The sequence below is a fragment of the Telmatherina bonti genome (assembly GCF_933228915.1).
Source record: "Telmatherina bonti genome assembly, chromosome: 8".
Lineage (NCBI taxonomy): Eukaryota > Metazoa > Chordata > Actinopteri > Atheriniformes > Telmatherinidae > Telmatherina > Telmatherina bonti.
This window is the reverse complement of record NC_136626.1, coordinates 14602713-14614980: the sequence shown is the minus strand read 5'-3', so window position 1 is coordinate 14614980 and position 12268 is coordinate 14602713. Positions and strand designations below refer to the sequence as shown.

Genomic DNA, 12268 nt, shown 5'->3' with positions numbered 1-12268 from the left:
ACTCTGCGTCCATCCCCATCGCAGTCTCTTTTTCTGTCTTTTTTCACCCACCTTCTTTCATCAGCCATCAGCTGCCATTGACAGCATGTCAATGTTTCAAAGTGCTCCTTTATCTCAGAAAGACATGTAATTATCATGTTTCACTGTCATTTTTCTCCCTTTTGGTGTCAGCAAATGTTGCTGCGCTTTTACTGCCACTCTGAAGACATAACTTTGTTTGCTAATGCTTTGATTTCTTCTTTTGTTTTTCCTCTTTTTGGTCACTTTTACCTTATTTGCCTTTGTGGAGTGTATTCCTATTTCACACTGCTGCTGCTTTTGTTTTTTAACCAGGAAAATGTCTCTGCACATATCTGGTTTTCACTTTGTTCTTTCATGGTTTGTTGTGCAGGAACCCCAGTTGTGAGATGCATCAAGAGCCTGTCAGTCTGAATGTGATTGATTCCAGTCTGCATGACACTTTGCTCCAGTGTATCAACACCCACTGTAGCCAGAGATACACCAGCAGGTATAAACACCAATGCAAACTCTTACAGAGCTGTGTACAAGCAGATACGGTATGCATTGTTACATAGCATTTCCTGCATTGAAACTGCTGCACATCAGTGGCACACTGCCACCATGTGGACATAAACATGAAGGTATAAAGAGTTTCCTGTCTGAGTAGAATAAATTCAGCCTGAAAAAGTATTGAATTTGCGCTCTGTATTTTGAACATTTATGAGGAAAATTGAGTTTAAAAGATGTCCTACTGACATGATGAGGATGTGCTTGTCAGTGATACAGATGAGATTAGAGAGAAAGCAGCACAAAACACTTTTTCACTGTGAATGAAATGCTTTTTGCAGCTATTCTCGTTCAGTATGTAAAATAGATGTTAATTTCCTCCCATCATAAACTCAATATTTTGTCGTTTACTGTATGGCTTTATTTTGCAGTGACTGTTTTGGTGTGTTGGACTGTGAGTGGTGCATGGTGGACAGCGATGGCAAAACTCACCTGGACAAGCCATACTGTGCCCTGCAGAAGGAGTGTTTTGGGGGCATCGTCGGTGCAAAGAGTCCCTACGCAGACAGCCTTGGGCTCCTCGGTGAGCTACAAAAAAGAAGCCAATCGGATAGAGCCCCCTCTTTGTAAATGTGTCTCCTTTAGTCTTTTTGCATCCTTTTGTTATACCGTACTTTACAGTGTTTTAGATTTATTTCACCTTTATGAAAGATTTCTCATTAATATACTGCAGCATACCTCTCAGCCAGCAGAATAAGGAAGTGTACAGGCGTTAATAAAATATGATAGATGTCGGATTACTGCCAGGGTCCACAAGACTAAAAAATTATTGTTGTCATGATTCTCAAACGGTTTTGGTTAGTGTTCTTCGCCTTCACCTAGTGATCTGTCTGAAGCTGCGTTTAGTTTTTTTAAAAATATATTCTCACAGTAATGTGAGAATAGAAGTAGAAAACATATCAGAATCACAGTGAGAGTTAGGATCGAAGCATGAGCAGTTTGATACCAACTCTTTGTGTCTCCTTAAGCCCTCACCAGCCTTTGCTTTTCCTCTTTCCATGTCACTGTCTTCCGCAGATGAGGAGGTGGCATCTTTGAACATGATCAAGAGTGCCCCCGTGGGTCCAGTTGCTGGCGGCATCATGGGATGCATCATGGTGCTGGTGCTGGCTGTGTATGCATACAGACACCAGATCCACAGACGTTCACATCAGCACATGTCACCGCTGGCTGCACAAGGTGGGACTGGGAGTGATGGGACAGGTGTATATGTCTCATAAAAATATATCTATGGCAAAACTTTCCGTTAAATGCAGTTACAGCCTGTGTTTATTCATGATTATCTTTTGTTGTCTTGCACATAAAAACATTGGGAGCCATAATGTTTGCGTCGCTTTTAACATAGTCCCACATGTACTGTAAAAGTACACACATGTGATGTTGCAGCTAAATAGCTGACAGTGGGATCAACACATTTATGTAATTACTCAAAAATCTTGGCTATAAAATACTGTCTTGGTAAAATTCTTTGGTATAAGTTTCTTTTAGCCAAACAGCTACAAGCTGATAGATTGAATTAGCATTAGATCAATAGTTGTTGAGTACATATATTTATTGGTACATAGTAAAATGCAAGGCTAAACATGTTTAAACTTTAAACTAACACATCTGCATGAAACCAAATAATATCTCAAGTTAAGTACAGTTTCCTAACAGGTATCCACTGGTAGGAGCACATCACACTGCAGAGTGAATATTTTATGCCTACTTAATGAGATGGCCGCTGGCAGGTGCAGATGCTACTTTAATTGGCTTGGCTGATGTTCCTCCTCTTGACAATCCCCACAATAGCCATAACTGCGGTGAATTTGCCCATATCTGCTGCTCATTGCTCATTCTAAACTGTGATAATACTTTATTGATGAAGCGGTTTTTAACCGTGCTCAACATTGTCCTGCCATCACGCCTCTTTTTCTATCCGTGTCTTTGTGTTTTTGATTCAATATAACTCGAGCTTACTTGTGATTTTTGCCACATCTTACATTGTAAGTTTCTTATTTTCGTATCACCCTCTTCTTCTTCTCTTTACTGTGCTGCAGAAATGTCAGTGAGAATGTCCAACCTTGACAATGAAAGAGATGAGAGGGATGAAGACAGTCATGAGGACAGAGGAATCAGTAAGTTATTTTTACAAGATGCTACACCACATTGCAGAAGTCAGAAGTCTTCTTCTCTCTCTTTTTTTTTTTTTTTTTTTTTTTTTTTTTTAGTTACCCAGTTCTGAGTAACCCAGCTGGGTAACCCAGTTACCCAGAACTGACTGCTTGACTGGTGTTTGATAACTTTGCAGATTAAGAGTCTCACTAGTATGCTTTCTTTACTTTCAGTAAGTAATACCAGATTTATAGCTGCGGTGATTGAGAGGCACACTCACACTCCTGAGCGGAGACGGAGGTACTGGGGGAGATCTGGAACAGAGAGTGACCACGGTAAGACACATCACATATGTACAGAGCTGAACAGAAGCCAGAAGTTTTACCAAGAAATGTCCAAAAGATCATCATTGCGGGGGGGGTGGGAAGAAGAACTGGGTGAGCTTTATCTGTAAGGTCCGTCATGCTTCCTCAAAGCTAAACTGAGTACTAATAAAGTTCCTGCTTCTTCCTTACAGTTTCACATGTGTCTGAAAGTTTAAAGCTTCTGAAATGACTTCTGATAGTTTTGTTTTTTTGTAACACTGTCACAATTAGGTTTTAAAATCTTGATTAATCTTTTTTTATTTTTCAGTCTTTTAAACTTTACCTCAGATTCAGTTTGCTCTCAGTTCTCACCTTCAGCTCCTGCCTTGTTTATCTTTATATCTCAGGTCTGGGTCTTTTTGTCTCTTTGTCTGCAACTCTGGATGGGCTGCTCATACGTCTTATTTTCAGTGCGGTTGGACAGTTTCACCCACACGGGCTCTCAGCCACCCACATATGGCATTGCTTTACTTCCTCTAAATGAGCATCCTTGCTACTTGTTTTGTAACAGATGTTTCAGAGATAAGGGCGAATATGAAGAGAGGAGAGTGGGCTAAAGTGAAACTAAAATAGAAAAAAAAGGCATTCACTTCAGTAGTCATGCCTTTTATCTGTCACACTTCCTGCCTTACATGCTGTATGTGCAACTATAGTTTCAGAAGCAATGTTTTTAGGAAAGGTCATCACACATTCTTGTTTGGTGTCTGCATTTTCTCTCATGTTTGTTTTATTTATAAGAAACTGCTTAAAGGAGTACAGATAAGTGAACAGAACAGAATTGCATGTTGTGCAACAGGAGGTGGGATGCTGTGCAGTATGTGCAAGTGTGGAAAAGGTGTGGAGCTGAAAAAAATGCAAAGATAAGAAATGAACAAAAATCAAACAAAATAAAAATAATAAAAATATTCAGATTATCAAGGGCAGCCATATACATGAGATGTCTCCCTTGACAGAGCAAATCTGTTTGGCAAAAATATGGCACGCAGATTGCTGTTCTGTATACTGAGATGCTGGACAGGTTTTTTTTTTTTTTTTTAAAAAAAAAAAAAAGATGAGTGAAATGTAAATGTATGGATAAAGGAGGAAATTCAGGTAAAATAATGAGAAGATATGAAATAGGTCCATTTGGGAGGAAATAGGTCCATTTGGGACTTCTGCAAATTCATGAGTTGAGACTTCAAAGTTGCTATTCAATATGAAGCTAGCCCACTAGCTTAGTTTAGCTAATCACTACAGCCACAATGACAGGATTTTTATTTTTTTTTTAAAAATGAAAAATTAAAATGAAGAATTTCTGTTCTTTCTAATAAAATATCCTAACATTTAGGCAAAGCCAGCAAGACTTTTCAAACGTTAGCTTAGTATGCAGATTGTCCTTTGGTCAGTCTGGATGCTAAGCTAGAACATGTTAACAAGATGTGGTATCATTCTACACATGGAAGAAACCTGTGAAAAAGAACATTTTGTCATTTAATTTGAGTTTTTTCAGTGTGTCATTAGGTAGTTCTGAGATGGACTTTATTCACTATGATTTGTTTCTAGTATTTAGGCTTATCTTGTTTAATTCTTTTTAAGGATATTTTCGTCATACTTGTTGGACATTTTTAGCCTTCTTTCAGAGGGAAAATATTCTAATTTGCTCACAGCTTGACATTTCCTCTCCTGGAGCAGCTGAATATTTTCAGCAGGACATGGTTTGCAATAGATTTACCTGAATTACTGGCTCTTTTGGGGAAACGGGAATAAACTTGGCAGAAATTGGCACCCTCCATGTTAGGAACTTCTTTGAAGTCTCCATATCCTTCCCTTTCAAGTAATCCCTGTCTGCCTCTCTTTATATCTTGATCCCTTCTGTCTATCATTCCCTCTTTCGCCTGCATTTTTCTGTGGCAGCTTTCTGTTGTTTGGTATCAAAGCCTGGTGAATCTTTGGTGGATCATTTAGGGAGATACTCAACCTCTGAGTATGACTATATTTAGAGACTCAAACACTTGCTGGCCGAAAATATAAAAGAAAAACAAAGTCTTGACTTGGCTTTAACAGGACAAATAATGAAAGCCTTCCACTGGAAAAGTTTTACAATGATTAAATACCAGTAAACTGTTACCAATGCAGTAAGTAACTTTTTATTCTTCCTCATCCGATGGTCATAGAAGAGATATTACTTTTTCAGTAGTCTTAGTATTCATTAAAGTAAACAACGAATGGTTAAAATTGGATGATGGCAAGTCTAATACTTTACTTAAGTCTCAATAGGACAGCGGTGAAACATCACCTTTGTGGAACACGTGATTGGAAAAAGTTCTTGAATGATTGTATTTTCATGATCACTCTTGAAAATGGTTTCAGTGTTAAATAGCAAAAAGAGGATTTCCTCATATTCAGTAGGAAAAAGCTGAAGGAGGGCTCTGTTTATAACATTACAAAAATAAAAAGGGGCAATACTTTTTGTTTTCATACTTGGTGTTAACACTTAAAGAAAACTTTAGCATTACTTTTCTTTATATTTATACTTTCCTATCTTTAGCATATTGGTCACATTATGAATGTGCATCATTAAAAAGACCCATCATGAATGTGTATTCTCAATGAAGTTTGTCTCAGAGCACCGTGCACATAACTTTCTAGCAGACTAGTACACTTGGGGACTTTTTATAGCTTTACATAGTTTGAGTTGTAGATTTTAAAATATCACTGGAAAAATTCAATTAAGTTATGCCGCTGCCTAGATATTTAGCTGTTAGATGTTAAGTAAAGTAAGACAACATTATTGGGAAATAATTTTAACTGAAAGCACAACATAGATGAAGAGCAGAAGTTTTTTAAATGTGATATCTGAAATGTTCTTTTTGCCTGCTTTGCATCTGCTCTAACCATGAAATGTTAAAATGGTTTGTCATTTCCTCAGTTTACATGCCACATGCACAACCACATGCACACAAATCACATTGTTCAGTATATGTGGAGGTTTAATGTATCATCACATAAAGTGACAACCATTTTTCTTCAAATGCAATTATAGAAGCTGTCAGGGTTTGCAGAGCTGTGTGCTCCAACAGTAATAACAGATTGATGCTCCACTGCAAAGCGTGCTGGTGGTTTTTTTTTTTTTTTTTGTTTTGTTTTTTTCTGAAGGTGAAGAAGATGGCGGGAAAAGAATTATGGAAGATAGTCTATTTTCAGATTGGCTGGCGGGAAAATTTTTTTGCCACAATGTATGTTTCAAATTCAGTTTATTGACTTAAAAGTGACGAAACAAAGACGGTTTACAATGGGGAGTACAATAGTTTATACATTTAAGCAGAAAACTAAAGCAAAATTAATTAGAATTATAATTAAAACTAAAGAAGACATAAAAATGAACAGCTTAACTTTAAAGGTTGTGGTAGCACGTATTTATGTGTTGATCTTTTCATCATTTATTTACTTTTCTCTGACATACTGATCCGTTTTCTCTGTGACAGCAGCACTTCCCTCCCACTGCTCTAGTTATTATATCCTAACAGCCATGTTGGCTTGTGTCTGTTTCCTTAGGCTAAACACATATGTGGAATGTGGTGAAAAGTTATTATGAATATGTATGTGATTTTTTTTTTTTTTTTTTTTTGTCTGTGACTTGGCACGTAGTTCCATGAATATTTTTCTACTGTATATATAAGACTGGAGGATGTCCTTTGCTTAATCATAGCTTTAAAGATTTTCCATTTCTGTTCAAGTTGGTGCCCATCCATTACTACACATGTACAGTAAATGTTAAATTGCATAAACAACCAGTCCTGGAGCTTCAAATGTTTTGTGGTGTATTGTGATAGAATAAAACAAAGATGTGAATTCTGAACAAATGAGAATGTTTAGGCTTGAGGGTTTAGTTATCTTTGTATTTACAAAAAGACTGCCTTTTCTTTGCATCACCTTATTTCTGTAACATGTAAAATCGAGATACAAAAGATAGAAAACAAGAGCAACAACTGTACCATTAAAACCAGAACAGAAAAACCAGACAGCCAGCTGCCCTACCTGTAAAAGAAATGAAACAGAAAATATCGTACAACCTTTGTAAGACAACAACTCATCGGGACGAACTGTAAGAAGGTAAACTAAGGAAAAAGTGAACACTAAATTTCAGTTTTAACGTGTTCTTTGTGGCTTCATGTGCATTTCAGGGTAGCTCTTGTTTTGAGGCCCAGCTTTCCAACCTGAAATGACTTATGCTTCAGGTCAAACGGCTGTTTTATGTGTTCGAATGATAAAATCACAAATCCAGTCATTTCAACCTCTGCTCGTTTTCCTGTGTGTAGGCTACAGCACCATGAGTCCACAAGAGGACAGCGAGAATCCACCAGGAAACAACGACCCACTCTCGGCAGGTGTTGACGTCGGTAACCATGACGATGACATGGACCTGGACACGCCTCCTCAGACAGCAGCATTGCTCAGCCACAAGTTTCATCCCTATCGGCACACGCATCACCACCCTTTACACACGCATACACACCATCTGCAGGCTGCGGTGACGGTGCACAGCGTGGATGCAGAATGCTGATCCACAGGGAACCGTTGAGCTTCCTGATGAGGATTAAACTTTTTTAAAACTATTCTTAAAAAATAAAAAACAGCTTGTATGCTTAATGTTACAGTGCACAATGTGTACTGTCAGTTGCGAGGGGGGACGCCCCAGCTGGACTGTCCCCTGGACACCAGAATTTATGTCCTAACTGGATGATGTCTTGCTATGTCTCCTTGGCAACCTTTTAACCTTGACCCTGACTTGAAATCTGGTGGAGATACACACCATAAAAACATTCTTGGGCCAGTGTGTCAAACCAGTTGGGACTTTTTTTTGTTGTTGTTTTTTTTTCTTTTCTTTTTTTATATTCTATTTTGAAGGAATTTAAACTCACCAGTAAAGAGCACATCTAGAAGCAAACATGATTCAGTTGGAGCCCATTCATCAGTCATTGTTGAGGAAAAGACACAACTGGAGCCCAAAAGCTTTGAACAGGGACAAAGTTCTTTCTTCTTCATTGTTTTTCTGTTAAAGTGGATAATTCAATCAGAGTTGGAGCTCCTTGTGGATCTCTTTTTACCAAGTCTTCAGCACAAAAACAGGTAGCTTCCCTGCCAAGCCCACCTGTGGAAAAGGGTGGGAAGGGAGGGGAGCACTCCTCATATCTGTGAAAATTGTCAGGCATTGCTGGTGAAGAGTAAATATACTTGAGTTCAGATTTTTAAAGGATCTTGTGGGATTCTTATGTAAAATCTATTTCAGCGTGACTCTACTTGGCTCTGCAGATAAACGCTCCGGAGTTGTGTCCCCCCCCCTCTCTGATAGTTGCACCCTTAATCCACAGTAGAGGCTGCTGGTCTCACACAACACGCTGTGGGAAGAAATGTGGACATTTTCATGAATGTCTGTGAACTTCAATGTAAGAAAAAGTTTCAATGCATCACATAAATGCCAGAGGAAATGCTTTTAAGAGGAAGATATTATTTTTCTACTATTTATTAAAGAGGTACAGCTTCAAGACAGATAAGTTAGCATCTGTTGCTAATAAGGTTTTGCAACCAGTGCGTCAGATTTTCCAGCTCATTATTTTTTACTTTAGTTGTTATTTTCCTACTAATGCTATTCATTTAGGACTTTAGCAACATGCGTATTACAGCAGCTGGGTCTGCATTTTCATCAGACAGAAGACTCTTAACCAGCAGCCCTTTTGCATTTTATTTCTTCTTTTATTTTAATGTGTTATCACAAGAGAAAAGAATCTTGTCCACCTTCTACATGGGATCCCATTTACTTCTGTGTGCACCACCCCATTTTTAAGATACACCTTTCCATTATGTGAAATCCAATCCAACAGTCCTGTCATAAACAATGTCATGAAACCCGTTTTGCCACTGCTGTTAACTTAAATATGTTTCAGCACCAACATAATAACCTGCTGCATTCGTTCTCATGTATAAAAAAAAACATATCTGTCTAATAGTGGTTAGCAACAAAAATTATAAATAAATATTTGAGTTGACACTTTAAATAGCACTAAAAGATAAATATTAGGATCTCCCATTGCAGGACTGTTGCGTTGCATTTCATTATATTTACTGATGAATAATGTAAAATTCCAGCTGAGTGTCATGGAGATGAGCAGGGACCTAAAATCTAAGTCTCCCTTCAAAAATATCCAGGTGTTTTTTGACATCAAAGAAAAGTAAAAATTAAGAGCCTTAATAACATCTTGTGTCAAAGCAGTTGAGAGGATGTGGTTTTTTTTTCTCTGTGTTTTAAGTGTTTATGTCAGATAAAACTTGGAAGGAAAAACAAAAAAAACAAACAAAAAATGTCCTCTGCATCAGGAGGCAGAAACTTTGTTCTCACTGAAAACTTCCAGCCTCCTGTGGATAGAGGAAAGAAGACTAAAGCTAACACCAGCAAAAAAAAAAAAAAAAAATCCTGACTAAAGTCACTGCCAGGTAAACGGTGTGTAGGAATAACTGGGGGGCTAGAGGCTTCGCAGATCCAGAGTGACACCCCGAGTAGAAGAACCTGGACAGTGCAACCTTTTTGCCTCCGAGGTCCAGCTGATGCTGTACTTGTGTTAAGGCTGTTTGCTGGATTTTGTGCACGACAAGTTGAATTTCCAGCAATGCCTGTGATGCAGTCTCAAGCTCATCAAAGAGAGAGAAAAAGAGGTAGAGATGCTGCTGTCATCACACAGAGGTCTGTTGGCTCCTCTGTGGTTAACCACTCAAAATGTATTTTCTACATGTGTCTAGTTTAAAGTAAGTGTGTGTATGTGTGTGTGTGTGTGTGTGTGTGTGTGTGTGTGTGTGTGTGTGTGTGTGTGTGTGTGTGTGTGTGTGTCAGAGCGAGAGACTGTGATTATCCACCTGGAACCTTTTCATTGAATGCATTATTTTTCATAATAGTATTAGAAAATTATAGAGGAAATTATTATGATTGACAAATCCACTTATTTTTATTCTAATGAAGAATCTGAACTTGACCCAATGTGTGTGTGTGTGTGTGTGTGTGTGTGTGCGTGCGTGCGTGCGTGCCTGCATGCTTTTTATAGGTTTGATTGTTCAGCGTGGCATCCATTTTTTTAAATTTTATTTTATTTTTTTCCCTCTGGATGCCAAAATCTCTATTGTTTTACAGAGATTCATCAGAAGTGTGAATACAGGATCACAGATAGCTATTAATGTTCTGTACACTCCTTTTTTTTTAAAAGAAAAAAAGAAAAAGTTGGTAAAACATGATGTATGCTCACGATGCTCAGATACTCGGGTTGTTAACGTGTCTGTTTATGGTGTCACTATATTTTTGAAGCTTTTGGATGTTTTTTTCTTTTTGTTTTGTTTTTTTATTAAGCTTATTTTTTCTTTAGGTCCATATTGGATGAAAGTCAGTACTTCTTAAAAATGAATACACAATTTTATGTTAAAGAGAATTTTAGTTTTTAAAGATCTATTGTGTCTTTGAGATGTTTATGAAAATGCAACAAGCTCATTTAGAACTGCAACATAACCGGAATGACCAAAACAGCAGCCTCGTGGTGGATTATAGATGTAAGCAGCGCTCGGATTTTGTTGCTACTTAAAAAACTCTCAGCTGTGTTCATGCACACTATGTAGTCTTCTCGATGCTTTGTGAGCTCTTTAAAAATTCAACCTACACAATGTCTACATCATCAAATGTACTATAACGAAACAGTTTTGTCATAGTACTTGTTCATGTTAAAGTACTACTACTGCTGAACTAAGAGGGTTAAATATGCCACTCATATCTTACATTACAGGAATGTTTACTAGCATCCCCATCAGATGTCTGATCTGTTTTCTTTACTTAACGGTACACAGTTTCAGTAAGTTTAATTTCACATGGAAGAAATCTAACTGAAGGGATTGTTGGATTTAATGCATATTTTTTCAGCAGTGTGTGTGTTGGGTCTTTTTTTTCCCTGGAGAGCTTTTAAACAGTATTTACCAGCTGTTGTAAGCAAATATATAAATGTATACAGGACATTCTGAATTGCCATCAATTTACTGAGGGTACATATGTATGTCAGCCCCCATGTATCATTTAAAAGTTATCAAATTGAGATTTATTGCGATGTGAATGTGATAAAAGTCCATTTTACATTTAAACTGTGTGGTGTTTATGTGGCGATTATGGTCCCTGCTGCAGTAAAATATTATATGTTAGATACTTGACTACAGCCGTATGTGAGATAATTAGTCATTTGTTACACTCTCAACAAACTCGGCTCATCATCATCATCATCAGCATAATAAACATGAAGAACAAACTCATTAATAAACGGTCTGTGCTTATGTTGCACATCAGTTTTGCTTAATTTGTTTCATGTTCACCCAATCATGCACTCTTTCAGCAGCCACTGGGTGCAACTTGGGGTTCAGTGGCATCTCCACATGGAGCTTAGTGTATAGATAAGAGCCTAGAGATTGAACCTGCCTACTGAGTCATCTGAACTTCTGCTGCACAAAAAAAAAACAAAAAACAACTTCATAAGCTACCGCTGTTTGAATGTTATCAGATATATTATTCATGCGATCAGGTAGTCTTGGGGTCTTCTGAGTAAAATGACTACATAAAACATTCATCATCAGACGAGTGCAGAATTGGACAGCAGACAATGCTTCTGAGGCCAGATAATAGGAAAAACAACTCTTAATGAAACTGCTCCAGGCTGGGGGCTGTTTGCAGGTCTTTTCATTTAAATAACAACACTGTATGAAGCTGCTTCTGTGGAGATTAACAGTCATTAAAAAGAAAGTTGCCACTTAATTGTGAGGAAATAAGAGCATTTTGGATAACTAGACAATGCAGTGATTAGTATGTCATTAGTGAGAGGTGACAGTTAAGAGGCAGGTAGTTTTATCTGAGCTAAGCGTTGAAGATTTCACACAAGAAAAAAAAATCACTTATGTTTTGTTCCAGATTTGGAAAATTGTGCTTTAATGAATCGTCAGAAGCATTTTGTTGTTTTCGGTGGACATGATCACAAACTGTCAAGCACGCCGTAAGCAAGGGAGGTTTTTCTTTTTGACTGTGCATGTTTTCTGTAAAACATGGCCCACTATTCACGCTCGCTGTCTGCAGAGTAATATTGTCTGATGCACGTCCAGCCTGTGTTGTTCTCTCTGGTTCATGCATGGACATTTAGGTCACCTACACTCCAAAGAGCTGCTCTTCAGAGGCCTGTTGGCCTTGTTTTGAG

The 12268-nt window shown here is 37.9% G+C and overlaps 1 protein-coding gene across 1 annotated transcript in view; it reads left to right on the top strand.

Moving 5' to 3' along the window:
- cachd1 (cache domain containing 1) overlaps positions 1-11094 on the top strand; it is a gene marked incomplete at its 5' end in the record, with an annotated part of 86791 nt that extends 75697 nt beyond the window's left edge. The window contains 6 exons of the mRNA XM_079245309.1: positions 392-508; positions 939-1090; positions 1585-1746; positions 2607-2684; positions 2895-2996; positions 7325-11094. Of these exons, the coding sequence (XP_079101435.1) occupies positions 392-508; positions 939-1090; positions 1585-1746; positions 2607-2684; positions 2895-2996; positions 7325-7569 (856 nt within the window). The 3' untranslated portion in view covers positions 7570-11094. The remainder of the gene's footprint in view (positions 1-391; positions 509-938; positions 1091-1584; positions 1747-2606; positions 2685-2894; positions 2997-7324) is intronic.
- Between the last annotated feature and the right edge of the window lie 1174 nt (positions 11095-12268).